Genomic DNA, 23,898 nt, shown 5'->3' on the forward strand with positions numbered 1-23,898 from the left:
AAAATAAAAACAAAATAAAGATAATAACGATATGAAATGGTGTTATGAGCATGTGGAACTTGTAATTGTCTTAAAATTTAGATAGAGAAAGATGTTTAAGAATAATATTATTATTTTTTATATAAACAACAGAAAAAAATTTCTCTCTAATTCTATAACTGGTATCCTTGTTTGAGTATCATCTTTGTGATTTCAATGTTTTAAAGTTCATATTTTTATTAGCTTTTATAGAGAAAAATGTAAATTAAAATTACAGGAATTTTGAAATTATATATGTACTTATTACATCATTTTCAACTTAATTTAACAAAACTTTATATAAAAAATAATGTACACATTTTTAGATACTTTTCTTGACCAAATCTGAGATCTATGTAGGGACAATTAATGCAAACATTCTAAATTTTAAATAATATTTTAACTTTTCCGATAAATATAATTTCTTTTTAATTTTTTATCAACAATCGCATACTTTGAGCTGTTATTAATAGCTAATCAGTAAATAATAATATTGTATCTTTTATTTAATAATAATAATGTTATACTTAAGTACTTTGATAAACAGTTAATACTGTTTTTATTCATATAATTATTATTTCTGTGTACAGCATAGTTACATATTAAAAAACATTTGTAAATATGGTCCTGCATCATTGAATATAATTCTCAAAAATTGTTTGAAAATAAATTGAATAACCCACTGCAATCTTAAGAAATAATACTGTAAACAATAATGTAATAATGCAGTTGAATAACTTTATAATATTTAAAAACTAAATGTAATTACAATTTTACGAAAATTAAGAAAATATTTCTAGATATGTATATTCCCATATCCTAAGTGCATAAAAAATGAGTATATCTAATTTGTTCGTATGCAAACATCAAATGTAATTATTGGTGATAAAAGCGATGCACGAATTAACATTTACATTTGTCTCCATCTAACGGAATTAATCATCATTAATATTTCTTCTTACATTCGCATGTTTTGTTTCAATTTTGTTCTCTAATTTTCCTCACGTAATTTGATTGTGCTTTTTGTAATCGTTCTTGAATAAATAGTTTACTGGTTCTATATATAATTTATTACGACACTTTATTCGACCACGGATTTCCTCGCTTTCAACAGTAATTACTATCTAATCAAATCAAATTAACAGGAATCTGTACGAGTTATTTCATATAAAAGAAAAGAAAATTAAAGTTTATAATTTAAGAGATATTGGACCTCCTTCAGTGTTCCTAAGGATCAAATATTAAAATTATCTTTAGTATTTCACTTCCTGGTATATCGCAATGTTAATCGCGTCTGTGAAAGAAAAATCGTGAGAATTGGGCGTGAAAGCCTATTGAAAATCGTGTAAAGTTCACAGAAATTATTCTGGATCTTGCACGTAGACGTTAGATAAATTAATTCCCACCATTCTAATCCTTGTTGCTTTCTGTGTTACCTCATAAAATTTATGATCACGATTTCTTCTTTGCTTTCGTACGTGCTATTCGAAGCAATTAACGTCATGCCGATTGGAATCCTGTTAATTGACTAATATCAGCGGTTAACTGAAAACCGCTAATTTAACTATCGAGATAAAATTTAAGTGTTGCACAATTAGGAGAACTTCCATAATATGAATTATTCCATCTTGCTTGTAGTCAGTATCATGTTATAAAATGATAGCGTATATCTACTTCCAGTGATAGAGAAAGTACTTAAACATTAGTTTTGATAAAAAGGGTGAATTAAGAGACTGATAAACAATTCATACTTGCGCTGTAACTTGTACAACATCAATAATTTGAGAATCTTAGCGAGTGATCGTTTCAGTAAGCGATAAAACTTAAAATAATTAGTTTTTAGTTATTTTCTATCCTTATTTTATTTTAAAAGCTGGGAATTTTAACTTGAAAATTACAGATTTGAGAAAGTAAATTTAGGTTGATTATCAACAAAAATTTCAATTGCCAAATTTATTTTAACCGGAAAATATAACATATTTAAATAAATAAAATTTCAGATGACTATAAATAAAGGCTTTTGACATAACACAATATTAAATTAGTGGCGATTAATTATTGTAACAAAATGAAATACTTCAATTATATTTTTAATACAAGTTTAATACAATTATGAAAAAACCTTGCACTTATTGTTAGTAATTTATTCAATATATCTAGTATACGAATTTTATGTTTTACCATAACTTGTTGAGCAAGATTTCATATCTTTAACAAAAGTATTTATAATTTATAACGTAAAATGGTACTGAATAAAATAACTGACAAAATGTAAAAATTCACACGTCTTCCAAAATGAAAAATGTGACATACCAAGTGTTAATTAAAAATAACTGAACAAAATAACGATTTACATCCGTTCAGTGTTTTATTTATTTAGCTAATTCATTTTCCTAAATTACACATGAGGCTCTGAACTGTATGGTGAAGCTTCATGCTTCAGCCGTTGAATGTAATTAAGAATGTCACGATACAGTGATTTCATTCAAAACTGGACATTTTTGTGAGAAACAACGCTCACAATTTCCTGCTGCGAAATACCGTTGGATGTAACAATGAAAAGACGGATATGACGTTACGTCTATTCAATTTTAGCCATTTATATATATCAGTCACGAAATAGTTAGAGAATAATATGTTTTGAAAAATTATAAGAAATTTCAGTGGTGGAGAATCTATCTATTATTTTGTACAATGATGTAAATAAAATTTAATCTCAAGGTATTTATAGAATTATAAAACAGCTTTTTGTTTACTTTATTAAAAACTGCAAATTTCCTTTGCGGTATACTGAAAAACATTATGAAATGTAAATAGAGTCTCAAAAAGATAATCATGGAAATTATATTATTAGGCCGATCAACTTTGTTTGCTTCTTTCGGAATAAATTTAGTTGCAAATTTTATTATACGATATATTAATTTTCACTTTCTTTTTTATTATTTTCTGTCATTTCTCATCAACCTTCATTACGTCACTAAACAAGTCGGCAGTATTTCAAGTTATTTGACCTGATTTCAATAATTAACTAAGGTCTTAATTTCAATAAAGATGCAAAGGTATAAAAGCTACAATGATATTTACTTTCTACATATTTAGAAAAGAATATTTTTGTTTATTGTAAATCTATTAATTTATTATTCTAATTATACAAACGTTTATAACAATGTAAATTCTAATTTATATGGCTAATTGAATATAAATTACAACTGTATGACATATACAAATAATCAATATAATAATTAATATAATATATTTATTTATTTAATACAATGTAAAGTAACATTGAATCATAAAATCTGTTTTTTTTTTTCGAAAATACTGAAAGTGACGATATAATATACTGTGCATTGAGTTATCAACTCAATCGATAAATCGCTTCTTGAATTTGTAGAATCTTTTTACCTTTCTGGCATTAACATAGTATATTACGAGAATGAGTTTTTTTATTTTTCATCTTTAATTTTTTGAATAAATGATAAATTTCGACAATTTTAACCTAATTAGATTTTTCCAATTGCAGTTATATAAAACTACTTGAAATATAATGCACACAAGGCAATGGAGATTTAAATGGTCTAAGAATTTTTTTCTTGTATAAAATTACTCAATCGTATAGATTTAGTTTAGTTTAATCATTCTTTACTTTAAATTTAAAACGTTTAATTTTGATTTTAAATATTTCTATTCTGAACAAATTCGTTTTAGAATTTTATAATTTTCCTTTAGAATACCAGAAAATCTGTACAACTAACGTAATTTTTACTTTCATGGAAGCCGGAAGCATATTTAAAACTGATTATTGAGGACATTGTAATCAACGGAAACATCCATACTTCGGTTATATTACGTTCCATTTTGGACCATAAAAATAAGTATTAAAATATATCAATTTGTTATATTCAAATCAAACTTTATATGATGTATGGAAACATTCACCTCCACCGCTCAATGATCATTTCTCCTAAATAGCAAAACGCAGTACGAAGCAGCACACATGCCATAAAATTAACTTGTACAGACTTCTACGTACCAATACATAGAAGTGATATATAATAATTGTCAAAAAAGTAAGACAGTACAGTTAACCTTAGCATTGTCCTCGTTTATAACACACGTTAAGAAGATATCTCTATATACATTTGTTCAAACAAAAGAAAATATTAAGATTTAAAGAAAATCTTATTGAAAGTTTGCATGTATGTGGTGATCATCAAAGTTGTTGATCAAGAATATTTTCAACCCCTTTACTTTTTCTTCGCCGTCAGTCATGAAAAACTGTAGTTAGTTTTATTGCTAAATTATTAATGTTGAAGCCAATTAGACGTGATTCAAGTAATTGTCATTTGAAAATACGTCGAACACCTAAATCGACTGTTCGAGTCAAAACGCCAGAAGTATCGATAACTGAGTTATTTGCTGCGTATAATTTAAAGTGGACCTTTGCATTCTGATTTTAGCAAAATTGAACCGTCAATATCGATGTTTACTCAAAATCTTGTCCCATAAGTGCGGACAGCGACAAAAAGACGGCTTTTCTGATCAGTACCATCGCCAACCGTCTTTACTGATGATGGCCGATTGAGTTTGCCTCTTGTTGCAGGTAACTGCCAGGCTGCTGACATTTCCAAGCTGAAGTATCAAATCTTTTGTGGAAAAAGCACATTTGATGAAAATTCTGGTTAATATTGTTATTCCCAAAATAACGTCTTCTAAAATTTGAACGGTCCCGATTTTTCCAGAAAGTTCTGTTTCCACCTCTATTACCACTAACACTTATAATTTCTAATTCTGTAACTTCTTTTGATAATGAATCTTTACTAACAACAAAATGATACGATGGAGAAAAAATTGGATCGATTGTTGCAACACTACCGGAACGTGTTATTTTTTAAATTATATCTGCCTAATGAGCTAATTTTGTAAAATCAGTTATTTCACTAATTTTCAAGATTGTTCGTTCATTTGATGGCATTTGCTCCAGATACAAACTTCTTAGAACTGAATCGTTACACTCATCTGATGAAAGATGTCTCATTTTTTGTAGAAAAACCGAGCATTTTTTATCTTCTAATTCTCGTTTATGAAGAAGTCTTCGAAGTCTTGATTTGTTAGTTTCATTTAAAACTCCTGTCATTTTGCTTTTAAAAGCTTCGTATTTCACGAAATCCGGAAATGTTTCTAAGATATCAGAGACTATTGGCAAAATGGATTGTTCCATGTTCACTATAACATATGTAAATTTCGATTCATCGCTCACAATTTGGGCTACTAAAAAAAGCTTCAACTTGCTTAAACCATAAAGTTGAATTTTCCTTGGAGAAATGCAGCAGCTTTACAAGACAAGCGGTTTTAACAGTAGCCTTCGGAACAGACATGTTGACATTTTGCTGTGAATGAGTTCCTCGTTGAATTGGTTAATTATTTGTGGATATTGTTAAGGTCTACACCACTTGGGTTCTGGTGTATGGAATATTTCTTCGTTTTGTTTTCAATAATTATTGTTATCTCGCACATTTTTTAATTTATAACGTCGGGGTCACCAATTAATATGGATATTGTCTTTCCAAGTTATAAATAAATTAAACAATTAATTCGTAAAGATGACTGTTATTATTAAATTGATTCTGAATATTTATTTCAATACGCGTGTCTGATTTAAGGTTTGAAAACAAAAGTAATGAATTATTTTGTTATTTAATAAAATTGAAATGTTCAAATGACAACTGCTTGAATTGCATCTAATTGGCTTCAACGTTAATCATTTCTCAGTAAAAGTAAGTAGAGTTCTTTATGACCGACAATGGAGGAAAAACGAAGGGGTTGAAAATAATAATCTGGAGCCAGAACTTTGATGATCACCACACGTAAAGCGATAATAACGTCACTTACTGTTAAAAATATTTTTTACACAAAGAAGCTTAATACAGTATATTAAATATCACATAATAAAAATAGTTGTATATTAAAGTTGTTTAAAATATTCTACTAAATGAATTAAAAATTTCCTCACGATTTTAATTAACTCTTACGTATTTTTTCGTTTGACTATACATCCACGGTATTTTCAAAAACCACCAGGGAAACAATCTTTAACATAATTAGATATAAATGCACAGAATGATTTGTGAATATAAATTTCATTATAAATTTGTCTATCATGGTATTCATTTCTAAATAAATAAGCACACGATAGATAAGAAAAATATTAGGAAGATTGTTAAAGGATTACGACATGTTTTTTTATGGAACATTTTATACCTCCGTAAAATGATAGAGCACTTATTACAGTACGTTGCACAAATGTTCACCCCACATACTTTTGATGACTTGAGCTGTCAGTATTAATTCGTAATGTATAAAAAATAAATTATGTAAAATAAAATTGACGTACTAACATAAATATTAAGCTGTATTTCATAAAACCTGATTTTTATACTTAAATGTACTGACTTTGTAAATTCTTTTTATTTTTGTGTTTATTTATTTCATTTTCCATTCGAAAGAATCGTTTGTAAAGGTTAGAAGGTGAAATGCCTCACGGAAAAGAACTTTCTTAAAGAGAAAAAGCTATGATTAATACTTTTCGTATCGAAAACAAAGGTTACAATTACATCGCGAAACAAGTAGATTGTTCAAGAAGAGCTATTGCCGATTATGTTGGTAAAGACATAGTCATGGTGAAATGAAACATGCAAGTTGCTCTCCAAAACTGATTTTTTTAATTCAACAATGTCACTGATTCAACTGCGAGATGATTGGAAATTAAATGTTGCAAAAAATACTCTTCACTGAATCATTATAACTTCTCTACACATTATTAGAGCGAAAATGACAACGGCGTCGTAATGGAAAATGGAAGATGAATCAGTGAATTCATTTGCTGAAGTAAGCATGAGTACAGATTGGAAAAATGTAGGTAAAAATATGTATATTTATTTTGTACGAAACGAATGTTTTATAGTTACAATTTATGTTTTGTAGGTTATATTTAATGACGAACAAAAATATAATCTAGATGGGCCAGGCGGATTTATATTGGAATTATATTATTATATTATATTTTATATTGGAGTTTATATTAGAACGATAAGCGAAAAGATGTGAAATATTTTTCAAAACGCAACTTTGGTAGTTGCTTAATTATGTTTCGAGCGTGTTTCTTGATTCAAGGAAAAAGTACCATAGCATTTATTTTCCACAAAATGAACAGTAATAATTATACCAACATATTAGAAAATTATTTAAAGTCCTATTGGACAGAATAATAATTTTCATGCAGGATAATGTATCGGTTCACGAATCTGCACGTATATTAAGACGGTTTGACGAAAATAACATTCCGATATTGCAATGACTTGCAATTTACTGATGTTAATTTTATAGAAAATTTGTAAATATTGCTACGAAAAATTTGTTCAAATAATCGTACATACACAGACATGGATAAATTAGAACTTGTAACAATGATTCTAGACCAATGAAACAATGTACGGGGAAATATAGTATAAAAATTTATTAGTAGTATGCCAAATAAAATTTTCTCTGTAATTAGTGGTAATGGGAACGCGATAAGTTATTAAGTTTTATATTTTTGTTAATAAAATATAATAAAGCAGTTTTTCCTAAACGAATATTTAAGTTAACGCGCTAATTTCTTTACATAACTTGTTTACACATTACGAATTAATACTTCAAAAATATTGGTCATAATTTTCAGCCGAGAACTCAGATTAATAAAAACAAAAGATTGTGATGACCTATATGAAGGCAATTGTGATCCGAAGGTCCACTATCTTTCAGAACATTTGTAATCTGAGAGCGCTGAAACACAATCGTTCCGAATAGTTGATATTTTGTTAAAAAAAAGGACTACTGTCCCAATTGATCGTAAATGAAGAATAGTTATTTTTTAAAAGAATTCTCCAATTTAATTTCAATAATAAAAAGTCATCCTTGTAGGGTGTTGTATACTTATGCAACATACTGTAGATAGGGATAGGCTTGTATGAATCCGGCCGTCCAAAGACGAGCGCGGATATGCGACCTCACGCAAACGAGTAAACGCGAAACGCAATACACTGTATTGTTAAAGTAATTAAACAAATCAAGCGGCAAAGTAAAATGCAATAAAGAAATGAAGATATATACTTACGCTATTGACGTGCATCGCCAATTCCCATCCACCGAGTTTAACGATACCATTAGAAGCCAAATAGACGCAATGCGAGTTGATGGCAGTATGCACGTATCCGCGCATGTGAGAATGTCTTAAAGCATCGGATAGTCTTCCTCCGCATCTCGCGATACCTTGTATAGATATTCGTTCACCCTGATCATGTAGATAATGATAAAGGGTACAATCAATGGATTCAAAAATTGACACTAAACCATGGTCGTCTGTGTAAGTACTGGCCATCAATAGCAGCACATTTGGATGACGTATTTCTCTAACGAACAAAAAATGAGACAAAATAAAAATAATATGAAAAATTACTTGTTTCTTTTATTAAAGAAGAGAATAGGAAGTATGCAGAAGGAATTTAAAAATTAGAACAAATTTAAGAAATTTTTTCCGAACTTTTTTTGAATGAATGCGTAGTTTTTATTTGATAATTATTAAGGCAAGAGATAAAAAACATTAACTCTAGAAAGGCAGATGAAAGGATATTTTGACTTATTTTTAAAACGTTACTACAGGCAGGTTTAAAGATATATCTATAATTCAAAGCTGCAACTCAATTATAGGCATAATTTAACATGTATTTTGACGTGTAAATGATAATTGTAAGTATAATGAAGTAGGACAATATTGTATACTATCTATTGCTCAAAAGCATTTGACTATTAATTATACAGAGATATAAACAAACTTAACATGTTAATGTATAAGATTGTTTTCATATCTTTTATCATGAATAGTACGTATACGATTCAAACGAGTAAAGAAATGTACAATTTTTTAAATATATGTTATTCTTATAAAGAAATATACAATTTCATAAATATGTATACTTCTCATAAAAGAGTATTCTTTTACCTCAATTGGTAATTTCAATAATTTTATTTTAAGAGTGATACTTACGAAAGTACATCTAAATCTGCTTTCACAGCGTCTCTGCACTCTGGATGCGAATGCCTCTTCAGAGAAACTCTAGTATTTTGCCACTCGGCAAAAATTAATTCCAGATATCGATCTTCTGTACCAGCTACCCATCCGATTTCGAAAATTTCTGACGGCGGTATGTGCGGCACACCCGGTATAAGAGATATCGGTTCATACAATTTACGTTCATTGTCATACTTATTGTTATTAGTTTTGGTTAAAAGATCGACTCTTTTTTTATCCGGGCTGGTCGGTGCTTCCGTCTCCACGTCGTCAGAAAATCGTCTACGATCTATGAATGCTTGCAAAGCATTACGGTAAGATTCGCTAAAATCAAAGAAAACGGTATTCTAAATTATTATTTATGAAGACACTACTATAAGTTTAATTATAATATTATAAGTAATTATAAGTAATTCATAATTGATACGACAGCATTATTTTATTGTGTAGATGGTACAGTGTTGTTGAAGTTTAAAAATTTACAAGTAATTAAAGAATATAGTACTGTTTTATATTTATTATTTTATTTTGACTAGCTAAATTATATTTAAAAATATGAGAATTATTGGGTTTAATAGATCTAATCAGTTAAGGGATGAATATATGTAGCAATATTGTGTACAAAATATAAATTAAAAATATTATTAAATACTTGTAAATAGTATAAAATATTATATGAATATTGTAGGTTTATATTACAATGTAAATTACTATTATAAAATATTTATAAAGGAAATAATTGCAAAAACCGGGTATTAAAATATTCTAAAAATATATATCTTAGTTATATAAATTATTGTATATATTTTTGTACCATATTATGAATGATACAAAAAAACTGTTATGAGAATACTGATTACAGTAGCACCATATTTAAAATACACATTAGGAGTATAATTATTAACTACTAAATAAGTTTGGAATGTTATATAATATTATAATTCCAAAACATCTATTGAAAAAATAGAAATAATAACAGTATAAATAATACTAAAAAGTATTACAAATACATGTATTATACATAACTGCACCATTTTAAAAATACTAATTAACGTTATAATTGTATATTAGATGTCCATAAAGTATGAAATTTATTTATTTATATAGTATGTTAATTGTATATGACAAATTATGGCTGAAATATTTATTAAAAAATTTCTTCTTAAATTAAAAGTAACAATAGAATCAGTAATGTAAATTAATAGTATAATTGCTAAATATTATTTTGTAAATATATCAAACTTTAATAATATGTATATTTATTACACATATTAATATTAGGTAATAAATTATCGTTACACGATATTTATACAAAACTGGCAACAAATAGATTTCCTTTTATCTAATAAAGATTATAATAAAAATTCGGTTATTTTTTAACAACTTATAAATATTTAAAAATATTTTTCGAAAAGCACTGTTTAATATTTGTTAAAATTAATTCATTTATTTTGTATCTTATGTGGTCGATTTAGTAATCGTTTATACATTTACGTCGAAACATTATTTCTGCACGATATTTATCCTTTATAATTCACTTCACTACTATTATTTATACTTACCGTTATTTCAATTTAAAGATTACTTACAATGATAATCACTATATATATTTTACGACACATAATATACAGAAATCCGCACATGACAGATGACAATTCGCACGACGATCGTCTTTTTACGAAACGTTACGATAATGCGTCAAGAGAACGTGATCGATTTATTTTCATGATATAAATTCAATGCAGAAATCGAAAAAAGACAGGAATCGTGTTAAAAGCAAGAAAACATTGTAACTACTTCAAGAATAAAGTATAACACGAACTGGTTCAGAAGAACCACCGTGGACGCTGTCAATTTGAATTATCCTTTTATAGCACATGCGACAAATAGGTTAAGACGTTTATCGTTTCCACGGGTGAAAATATAACACTTACCTGACAGTTCGTCTGCGACTATATCTTATTCCACGTCGTTTTTTTACTATATCTGTCATTTTTTGAAATGAAATAAATGATTGACTTTTTGTCTATAAAACACGATATTATCCTTCTGGTCTCTAACACCGCCGATACTGTATATACTAGATCGAATAGTCAATCGATATTAATAACAATATTACCCCAAATTCCCTATTGGCCATTGCCGAATTTCTTAAATCTAATTGGCGCGCGTAAATTTGAATTCGGCAATTGAAAAAGAAAGTTAATTCATTAAAAACAATTGTATTTATATACATTTGACAAGATATTCGGATAAATGTCAACCGAGTAACGTTATTCTATTCGAGTTCCGAAATTCTAACAAATGTACAAGTAAATTTCGTTGTAGTTCGATGTTCGCAGCATGTAAACGATTTCCCGCGGAAGGTGTGGTGATAATGATCGCTATTTTCTCGTGTTCAGTGAGGTTTAACATGATCACAATGAGCCGGAACCCGACCTAACATTGAACTTTCGAAGGAAAAAATACAAGTGCTACGTCACTTTGGAGTTCCGTACATATATACACCAGGTGCAGACTATTTGCTCTATTAAATGCAGGACTTGTTTTATGTGTGTGTATGTACTTATATCGTTTTAAAATGTGTAATGCAATGATTTATTACAGTATCTAAAAACAAATAATGTTAATTTGTGAAAACGTACAATGTAACCGAGTGAAGTTAGCGGCTACTATTTTCTGCTCGTTGTTATAAAGTGTATAGGGTATAATACATATTATATATATTGTATAATGTGTAATATTATATTGTAATATATTATACTTTAAATTAATATTTAATCTATAAATATTGTATAAAAATATTTTCAAATTTTATATCTTCAAAATGTATTTAATAATTTATTTTTTATATTATATAGGATGTCACATTAGAATTGTATCACCCAATTATATTCTAAACTATTTCTTATTTAGAAAAATGTTTGCAAAAAACGTTATTTGGCTTCAAAAGAAATATTTAATTATGGACAGAAATGTTGTTTAAGCGAAGAACTGAGATTTCACAATTATTCTTGTTTCTCTATCGTAATAAGACGATGTAATAATTTTATTAGATAGACAGAATGTATTATTATTTATTCGCTAATTGTATGATTTCAGTACTCATTTCAATGGAATTTAATCTGTAAACTTTCTATGTAAATATGTGTGTTAAATAAATTTGAATAGACTTACTTATTTAAGCCACACTGCTTTTGTGCTGGATTCCACAAATTTCGATCTCTGTGAATGATATCCCTACAAAGAAAGAAAAAGCAAACAAACATTACATGTGTAAATACTTACACATACAAGAATATATGAAATTTTAATTGTATTTTGCGAACTTCATTAGGCATTTGAAAATTGCCTATATGTAATATTAAAATATTACATTTTATGAAATTGAATAAATTTAATATAAAAGTCATTTGAACTAAATATATTGACGTATAAGTTTTTTCACTATTTACAATCGTTATTTACAAATTAAAGTGGAGTAGTAATTCTTTCGTAAGTAAAACTCGCTTTCAATGCATCCGTAATATTTTACGGGAAATTATATTGATTACTTTGCTTCGTTCCAGATAATATCGTAGTTTTATTAAACTTAATCCACTTTTCCATTTCGTGCGTCGGTTGCAACGGTACGGGTAGTATAAAGTTATTTCGAAATATTAGTAAAGTCTCTAGGGAGAAAAAGGACGAGATGCACCAATTTCATTCGAGCGCAATCGAAATAACTAGGCAGGTCAGTAGAACAACTCAACCGGGAAAAAAAAGAATTATAGTACCGCGAAAAGTGAATAACCTGTAACGTTTGTTTCTCGTTCGCGAAATTCCACTTATACTTTCTCCGATTCCTTTTTCATGGATCGTAGAGCAACGACAAGATTATTTTTGTTCCTACTTAAACGATCCTTTGTTCTTTCTTTGTATTTCGCATAGATAACCACTTCTCCGAAAGAATAAAAAAGAATCAAACAATATTTACTTTAAATAAAAAATTTCACATTTTGCACCTTATTTGAGAAGGAAATCACAATGAACAGATCAAGAAAATCAATTTACTATTTTTTTTATATATCTATAGTTTGGAACATACTTATAACATTATTTTCATAAATTTACAATATTTTAATATATTTTTATTTTATATTCATTTCATAAATAGTATAGCTTTTACATTGAAGTATTATTTACAAGTAGCTATGAAAATTTGCAAAATCGTTTCCAATTCTTGACAGAAATATTGAGATAAAAATTTTATCTATCTGTTGAAGTACTATTAAACAATATTTTATTTTAAACAGTTAAATTTAAATCATGTGCAATAAAACTACAGCTATTGGTAAAAAATTACCACATCGATCTTTTACCCCACTGTTTTCAGCTACATCTTCGAAGGTTAATTATATATTTCGGAAAATTACATATTTCTTTTTTCGGAAATGTAATTACGTTATAGTTCCAATAAATTTAAAACTATCGTTGGTTTCATTAACCTCTTGCGTTATTAAATTCTATTGAATTAAACATTTTATGTATAAATATGTATCATTCTATTGTATGTATTACATTTAATGCATTAAATTAAATGTACAGAAATAGATACACTCTTGATTGGTGAAATCAGGCGTAAACGGCAATTTCTTCAATTGAATTCAAACATTTGAACAGCATTCGTTTAAGAAATCTTCACAATTAATTAAACTCTGCACAACGATTCAAACAGCCAGTGGGTGAAATTGATAGTAATGACGTTGAAATTTCCCGGTCCACAAATGTTCTAGTAATTACAGCATTTTCTGTTCACACTAACCTCATGTTACGATTGCTTATTATAAACAACATAAACTACAGATAGTAATCGCACCAATGCTGATATGCAAACTTTTCATAATGGAACTCGTTTAATTTTTTAAAACTATTATATTTTTTATCGTTTTCAGGCCTTTACTTTTCATACTCTTAAAAATATGCCGAATTGAAAAAAGTGGAGTTGTCTTATATATTGACTGTGAACGATATATTAATAATTATACGGCCCAAGTTTATGTAGGGCAGATATAATATTTTTTAATTTTGGGAATTTCGAAATGTAGAAATATAGACGTTCCAATTTTGGAATTTGAAAATATGGAAATTTTCATTTTGAAATTTTTGAATTTCGGTATTTGTATATGTGAAAATTTAAAAATTGAAGATACAGAAACTTAGAAATTCAGAAAATTGGGGATTTAGAAATTTTTGAATTAGAGAGTTTCGATTTGGAAAATTTAGATACTTGAAAATTTGTTTGTTTAGAGATGTGAGAATTTAGTGATTTGAAAATATGAGAATTTCAGAAATTTAAGAATTTGACGCAGAAATTTAGGATTTAAAGATTTGAAAAATTAGAAATTTAAAAATTTAGAAATTCGGAAATTATAGATTTGCAAATGTTCAAGTTTACAATTTTCTTCTCTAAAATCGTAGCTAAATAGTTAATGACTCCTTTAACTACATTCATTTTTAGCTAAATAAAACTTACAGTTTAAGTATTATGATAATAAATATACTTTATGTTCACAAATTACATTAGTTTTCGACTTACACCAGCTAGTCTCAAACTAATTATTACGGAAGTATGAGTTACGGTCTTATAAAATAATCACATTCTTATTATCATGTATGAATCGTTATGTACATATACATAGTAACCGAAAGTTTGATGAATTTTAAAAACAATAATTATCAATTATCATTCTGAAAATTGATTATTATGCTAACATTTAAAACGTAATTGAAGAAACGAATCGCACTTATCATTCATAACACCGTATTAAAGAATTAATTTAATCAATTAACTTAATGCAACACCGTGAAATTGTCAATTAGAAATGCAACAAAGAATATACTTCAATCAGTTTATAGTTAATTGAATCGATTAATTAGTTGGATTGATCTTATAAATATTAATGAGCCGAAATTTAACGAAGTATTAATTAAGCGATCAATAAATAGCGTATCAGGTATAGTAGCAATATTGAAAATTATAATTCCTTCTTGGTTTTATCGATAAACATGAGACGAAAGCTAATGAAGACTTTCCAATTTATACATGAAGGCTAGTCTCGCTGCTCGTGTGTACAAGGATTCGAGCTTGTTTGAAATTCACGTCGTAACGTAACGGTGAGCATCATTTGCAAAATAATCACGCTTATTCCTAGCTCAGTTAGATTAGGAACGTCTAGGATAAGAGGAGATACACGTAATGATAACAAAATGTTATAAGTAATCTGGAGATCCTGAACGTAGTGCGCTTCCGTGATTTGTATCTGTTCGAATGTGGGCAGTTACACGATCATCGGTGAATCTTTTTAGACCCAGGAACCAGTTTTCTTTTACTCACTGTATATGTTCCTGGTCATTATGCAAAAAATATAATACGGGAAATGATTCAGGTCGGTCGCAATTTAATTTCACACAATTTTCAGTAAAATTTTAGGTGTTAAGGTCTCCCAAAACTAAATATCATAAAATTAGGTATTCATCATCATTTAATTTCAAAGTGGGGTAATTATTTGAAAAAAATAGAAATAATAATAACAATAGACAAAACTTGATACGATATTTTTATCTGTAAGCAATCTACAAAGAAATTAATTTTCTCTAATATTTGGCCAATGGAAGTTTGGGTGATTAATGGTATTGGAAAAATGTTTGTTTTGAAAGAGGTGTAAGTCCACCCTAAGTTGAAATTTTTTTTTGCTGAATACATTACGATATAATTTGGCTCGGTATTTGCGTAATACTGACAATACTGTGAAAAGCTATAAATTGGAAAATATTGGCGGTATTTGGTATCATTTCTGATTTCTACTAGCAGCTTACAAGTTCTAGTTCAGTTTTCAGTAAATAATCAACAAAGTCGACACGGTTCTTGTTTTAGTATCGGTACATAAAACCCCTTAACAATTTCATTATTATTTGATGATTAATTACGAATGTTTATTTATTCTATTAAATAAATATGGCTTAGAACGATTCCAACCAAAATAACAACTACGATGCACATGAAAGTGAAGTTGCAAGACTTTAAGGTCGGTAATATAATTTAGTATGAAGACAATTCAATAGCCTCAACGAAATCACGATCTCACCGGTGTAACTTGTAAGAAACCATAAATTAATGGATAGAAGTTTGAATGAAGATAAGCCTTTTAATATAGATAAGCCAGTTAATTTTGATATCTGTACAAGTGCAGTATGAATGTTATAACACATTGGATTAAAAGAAATTTAATGCTCTTCTTAATTATTTGGAATGTTACATATGGTATTTTGTAGGGAAGCGACTTTTTTTGTTTTGTTCACAAAAATCTTCCTATTATGATTGTTATTTTTTTAAAGTTAGTTTACAATGCATTCTTCTAAAGTTTGATAAAAAAGGAGGTTAAAAAATAAGGTTAAAAATAAATTGATATTATTATTAAAACATTTTTTAACCCTTATCAATTTATCAATTTTTTAATAGTCGAAGTTAATGAAAGATACAAGTAGTACATTAGTTATTTTTGAAATTGTATAAAAAATTGTATAAAAACTGTATAAAAAAATCGACTGTGATGATTTATTCAGATTTTTTATTAAAAGGAGCGTATTCTACATGTACGATAACACAATATTATGAATTATATTTAGTTTAATATTGCTATCATTGAATGATTCCAATTTTTATTAATTTTTTCCTTTCACAAATAAAAGGACACAAAACTACAGTTATTAATTAGATAATGACAATAACAATTATTAATTAGAAAAGATATATTTTTCTGTATTTAAAGTAATTTAGAAAGCATTTCTCCTTGTAGAATATGTTACTTCGTTAAAGAGAACAAAGTTTGTTTAGATGCTACAGCTGTTAAGCAAGTTCTGTTATTTTTAGTAAATGATGAACGAGTTACCAAGGAAATAATTATTCGAAGTCATCTCGTTAAATCGAAAGTGTAGGAAACTTATAGAAGTCAATTTCTCCGAGAAATAATTGATTGGTAGCCATACTACAGGTTTCGTTTATGTGATCTAGATTAGCGAAAATAAAATAGAAAATATATACATAGGTGTAAAGTACGCATCCTATGGCCGCATTTCATATTTTTCGCACCAGAAAACTGGTCAACCAGTTGCATCAATTTCTGTGTGCACTTATTTACTATCAACGTTGAACAAGATCGAGAAAAAATATTTCAATTTCTTACCATTTTCAGAGTATACCGATATCAGATATGCACATTGTATATCTAAATATAAATTTTCATTTGGAAGTCGATGTGGACAGCTTAGTTTCTACGTTCGTACTTTTATTAGATACAAATTAAGATTATCAAGAATTGAAGAACTGAAATTTTGTTAATGTTGTAATATAAACATCTGGATTGGATACTTCATTCGTAAATATAGTATTGTCATTAATAATATTCTACATGTGTCATTAACTTTGGTAAATTTTCGATTATTTATTTTGTACGAAGTATTTATATAATTTACAAGTCGAGATAATTGATTACATGATTCTATAAAGAGAGACAAATGCAGTCTTACATATAAAAAAGAAAGAAAATGTGAAAAAGAAGAAAAAGAGAAACAATGTATGTTAGGTGATATTGCATGAAAAGGATCTAGAAACTTTTATACATAAAAATTTAAAAAAGAAGTATTCTCATTTATAGAAGATTAAAAAAGTTAAAATTCCTAAATTTTGTAATATAAAAATTTTCAAATAATCAAATTTCGAAATTTATGAAATTACAGATTTTCAAATTAATTTGCAGCATTATAGATTCTCGAATAACGAAATTTAAAAAATTAAAAATTCTCACACTTAAAAGTTGACAACATTACAAACGCTCAAGTTTGTAAAATTTCAAATGCTACATAAAATTCTATCTATCTCTTTCTATACAGTATGACCAACAGTTGTAGTTTCACCTGTAGTGACATGAGAATCGTTTGTACTCGTAAGTGCACGTTGAGTGTACTTGCATATGAATTAAATCTAAAATTTTTTATTTCAAACTGAACATTAGTCCCAAAATATGGCAAAGTATATTACACAGTAATTAAATTCTGACGCCTTTAATTGCTTTAATGATACATCTGTAAACATATGCAATTTGAAAATATTAAGGTGAAATATGCTTTCCGTCTACAAACAGATTTATATACTTATTATATATAAAAAGTTCGAATTACATTATTTACATTACATAATGAATCATGTGTAAATCCATGAAATAAATTTATATGTATATTCGAAAAAATAAATTTGCTCTTTAATCATTAAGTTTAATAATAATTTCCTGCATCTAATAAATGTAAAACATGTCGTCGAATTTTCGTCGATAAAATAAAAATTAATATCTTTTTCAGTTATGAGAAGTTGAGTTCGTTTACCGAGCTTAAAGTGTAACAGATTAGAGGAACTTAACAGTATATTTCATGTTGTAAACGAGTACTATAAATGTCGTCCAAGACTTCTCTTATACCAAGACGAACCGATTAACAGGGAAAGCATACACAGCACATTAGTATGCTTAATAAACCTTTATTGTGTGCTCGTGCAGTAAGAACTAGTCTGTTGCTATTTTCAGATCTGCATCGTCACAGTTTCATTAGCAGCAATTATGTAATGTAAAATACGATGATCCGCGAATTAAAAAAAATGTTATTATGCAAATACACTTGCGTGCACGTATGAGAGCAACTTACTACTTAATTTTCCCTATATGTATGTAGATACGACAGGTGAATATAATCATTCGTATACATATAGTTAGATCAAATAATACATGAAGGTCGACATTAAATAATTTCTAATTAAAAAAATAAGTAAAAAATATAAATTAGATTTTTTAATTTTCGATTAGATTTTCAGGAAAATTAAGTTTGAAAATTCACTGTACTTTTTGCTGTTATGGCGATATTACTTTCTATTGCGGTACATTAACGCATACTGTGCTCGACAATTCATAATGTAAGAAATGTAAGTATGGCTTAAATTTCTTATTGTGATTAAATTAGAGAACTCTTCGGAAAAATAATTATTTGTTATTCACGAACAATCATGACTGCAGTTTTCTTCATTTAATAAAATATTAACTGTTAGAGCCGACCATAGTTTCAACGTTTTCAAATTACAAATGTTTTGAATTGCCTTCACACAGGTCTTCACACGGTTTACAGAAGATTTTTAAAGGATAATCATGATTATTGGGGAGAACGCGGAAAACTCGGTTTCCAAGGTCTACAGATCCTACTTATCGATTTTAATTTATGGAAATACATTGAAAAATGTAGACAGTAAAGATACCGAAAGTGAAGACCAATTATGCATTTGGGGAATTGAAAAGTCAAAACACGTAACCAAATTCGACAATGGGGATAACAATTTTAGCAAATTTTGCAGCTGAAAAAGTAAAATTTGTTTCGTGTTTTTCTTTCAAGACAGTACCATTCGCGTGCTATTTTTCTAATATAATAGTCAGTTACATTATTTTCCAATACACTAGTTTATGTTACGTTACTCGACAGAAAATAGCAGTGCCATAACAGCAAAGAACGTAGTAGATTATTCAATTCAATATTCTCGAAAGTAATTAGAAAATCTACAAAGTTTATTGTACACTTTATCTTTATTTTTCTATAAGCAATTACGTGGTGTTGTCCTTTATACAGGTTTATACAGGTAACCGTCTTGAAATGCGAAATATAAATATATAGAAATTTCAAATCAAATTTCCTACTTTTCAAATTATTCAACGTCTGACAATGAGTTTAGAAAGTGAGAATTTAGAAACTTAGATGTACAAAAATTAATAAATTAAAATATACAAAATTTATAAATAGAGATTTGGAAATTTAATGATATAGAAATTTTTGAATTCGAAAATTTAAAAATTTAGAAGTTTAAACGTGAAGAAATTTGGAAATATAGAAGTTTCAAAATTTAGAAAATTTGAAATTTGGAAATTAAAAATTTTTCTAAACTTTGTAATTATGTAATTTTCAAATTTATCGACTTCATATATTAAAGTTGAAAATATAGAAATTTGAGGACTTAGGAAAATAGAAATTTCAAATTTTCAAACTGTGAAAAATACAAAAATTACAAATATAAAATTTATAACTTTCAAATTTTTATATTTTTGAAATTTAAAGTTAGTAGGTACAGAATTTTATAAATTGGATAATTTAAAAGTCTAGTAATTTTCAGATGTAAAAATTCCGAATTCAAAGTTTTAAATTAAGAAATTTGTTACCAATCGGTACTAGCGAATTCACTAATTTAAATATCTACTCTTTAAACTCGTGAAAGCTGTACATTGAAATTAATATCAATTATGTTAGTACGATACTAATAAATAAAACGGTATATTAACAATCTATAAATAAAAAAAAATATTGCCTTCTAAATTAAACAAAAATTTATTGATTAATACAATTTTATGTTATAAAAAATAAATGTTTGAGTCAAAATATAATATGCCATAAAATTGAATACAAAAGATATAATAATTTTCTCATTTTTTGACATAAATTAAAAGCTATATTAAACAACATTATACACTTTATTATTCGAAACGGAAGTTCTAATTATGTTAATGTCTCCGCGAGTGCGAGTGATGTAAAGATAATTAATACATCAGATTGATCACCTGATTGGTTTTTTAGCTTATTTTTATTAACCGTAGAAACGACGATCGATGTCTAAAGTTCATTTTGCGTTGCTGTTTGATAGAAAAGATTATATTTTGAATTTTCGAAATATTTTCAACTGTAAAAATTTAATAGATCGCATTTAAAAATTCGTACTTATAAGTAATGCAAAAAACTAATTTCTGAAACATAAATTATTAATGTAATTATGTTTCCTAAGTCTTTCGTTATACGATTTTTCAGTGTTGGAAAAACTACACTCGAACCTTCGTTCGTGACAACAAAATAACAATACTAAACAAGTTTTAGTAATTATATGTAACTATATGTAGCTATATGTAATTATATGAATGAGGAATAATATTTGTCATCATTTACTTACGCTTAAGAAAATAGAATTTCATAATATATTACTTTCATGTTTGAAATTTTGTGTGAAAAACAATTCTTCATTTCATCAAGTTATATCAAGTTGCATGTGATTATCTGCGATAATCTACGTTTAAAATGAAACAATTTCATGTACAAACATTAATCACCATCCAAATATTCAATCACCCACAGCTGTTAAAATCAATATACTTGAAACGATGCATTTAATCCGAGGAATGTCAGTTGCACGGTACATTAGTTTTACGTAATTTTGTAGCACAGTTATCTCAACTCCGTAATGTTAGATAAGCAAAAATATTTGTTGCGAAACCAGATCGAACCACCAAATGCAAGAACCGAGAAATGACCTATGGAAACGAACCGATACCACAAATTCTATTAAAGAGACGATAACGTGGCCCGCGTACACAGTTGCATCAATGATAAAACTAACGATCATCGTTTTCATTGCGAACGTTCCCGGTGTTTTAGAGCAGGGGAACCGGGTCGCAGCGACGTCTACGATAAAACATAATTCTCGTGTAGACAAGTTATGTTATAGGTGAAGGTTACTGTGTCAGTTAGCTGATAAACCGCGCGCGGAAAAGTGTGCTAAAAATTTTTGTTCAAAATTACGTGTCTATATCATTTTTAAATTTAAACGTTGATATTATTACAAGGAAATTGTCGACAGTTAAGGATTAATATTTGGAATATTATGAAAGTGGTATAAGTACATTTTTAAAAAATGAGGTATCACGTAATATGTGCTTATTTAGTATAAACTTCTTATTTGTAAGTAGTTAATAAATATCTTAAAAAATGTCAATGTTTAATTTCAAATTTGTCAATACAAGAAACTGCTTGGTCATTTATTATAAAAGTGGCGTAAGTCCATTTTCCATAGACAGGAAAAGAAAAAAATAGAATTTCTTGTACGCACCACAGGATTATTATGGTATTACAAAACAATGTAGACGAAATAATAAATTTATTTTATATGAAATGAAACGAGAGGATTTCATTTCAGCAAGAAATCTACGAATCGCAATTTAAAAACGGGTAAGAAAAACCTCAACCCTTGGTTGATTTTTGAGTTTTTGCACAAATGCATCGAATACTATTTTATATAAAACATAGATGGAGGATGCAGAATTTAAGACGTTAGATTTGTCACCTACATGTTAGAGAAGACGCGAAAACTATTACACGTCAAAAATATAGGGATATGAAGTAATTATTACCGTATATACCTCCGACGCATCATGAATATTTCAAAACATTGCCACATGAAGAGCGTAAATAAATAAGAACAATATCTTATGTTAAGATTAACAATATACAAACATAATTAACGTTCAAGACAGAAAATACTGCTGCTATTTTATTTCTTGTTATTATTTATAAACAAAATTGATTTAATATGAAATGATTTTTATATTTCATTAATTATGAAAGTAGTGCAAGTTCATTTACAGCTCGTAAATGTATATTTTATTAAAATTTGCTTAAAAGAAATGTATGTAATCAAAGTAGAAACTTGACATAATTATCCTATATTTTGTAATTGATTAATATCTTAACCTTTAATTTTTTCGAAATCAAAAAACAGGACTTATAACGTTTTCAGAATAAACGGTCCATTTATTCAGTTTGCTTATAAAATAAGATTTTGTTTATGCGTAAGGCTATAAAGTTCACTGAACTTCTAAGGTTGATCATTCTCCGCTTCTTATTATAATTGGTTCTTTAAGGGAAATCTGTTAGGAAGCAGTAACTACAGATTCTTACTAAAATTGTTTAAATTCGAAGAAAGTGTTTTGGTTACTTAAAAAATGTACGCTGTTTTAAATGTTAGTTTGTTGTTATAAACTTGATGGATTTTTAATAGTGAACACAGTTATTTTTATTAAAACACGCAAAATATATTATTACAAGAAGACGCCGGGCATCGTAAAATGTGAAGTCACAAAACGCTGCACGGCAACCAAAAACAGAAAACGAAGGACCGCGAATTTCTTCATTTAAGAGTTTTAAAAGCGCGTAAATTCAAAACTCCAACAAAACTGAATAATATAATCACAAGACTTTCGACAGTTATAATTAGAAATTATGGAAAATATTGTTCATTTTTCAAAATATATTACACAAATATGATTTATTTACAATTATGAAAATTATTGCAAGGTCTCAAAATAACATAAACATATTTTTCTAGTGGATGAAACAATTATTGTCATAGTTAGTGTTTTGTCATTCATTAATTAATTACTTTATTATTACTTATACTTATTTATTTAGTTAGTTAGTTATAATTATTTATAATCATATGTTAAGTATTTATAAATAAAATGTTCTTGTATATTAACTATTAAAAATCGAAATAGCTTCGCTGTAGGCATTTCGCAATTGCATTTATGTAGAAAATGAAAGGCTCTATTAACGAGATATGTAGAGAATTCTGCTTATGTCTCTGTTCATTTATTATAGCAACAGTTTCACATAATAGAAAAGAATTCATACTTCAAATAGAAGTTGATAATTATACTAATTAATATTATTGTAAAGAAAATATTGTCGGTAGTTAAGATTTCGTATACGTTTTTTTATTTCATGAATTTATTTATTTATTTCATGTATTTATTTCATGTAATAATATAAATTTCACTGATGATGTAAAAGGTTTTTGTATGAAACCCATTACAATACAAGTAGAT

At 27.5% G+C, this 23,898-nt stretch overlaps 1 protein-coding gene across 4 annotated transcripts in view; it reads right to left on the reverse strand.

Annotated features, from left to right (window-relative positions):
- Positions 1 to 23,898, reverse strand: part of LOC100880685 (uncharacterized) — a 55,176-nt gene that overhangs the window by 13,063 nt on the left and 18,215 nt on the right. For 2 of the 4 annotated variants that reach the window (XM_076538268.1, XM_012288403.2), the window contains 3 exons: positions 12,305 to 12,367; positions 9,104 to 9,451; positions 8,174 to 8,468 (listed from right to left, as the gene is read on the reverse strand). In XM_076538268.1, the coding sequence (XP_076394383.1) occupies positions 8,174 to 8,468; positions 9,104 to 9,451; positions 12,305 to 12,367 (706 nt within the window). The remainder of the gene's footprint in view (positions 1 to 8,173; positions 8,469 to 9,103; positions 9,452 to 12,304; positions 12,368 to 23,898) is intronic. The other 2 variants (XM_076538259.1, XM_076538277.1) reach the window with 1 other exon arrangement.

This window comes from Megachile rotundata, chromosome 1, assembly GCF_050947335.1.
Source record: "Megachile rotundata isolate GNS110a chromosome 1, iyMegRotu1, whole genome shotgun sequence".
Taxonomy (NCBI): Eukaryota; Metazoa; Arthropoda; class Insecta; order Hymenoptera; family Megachilidae; genus Megachile; species Megachile rotundata.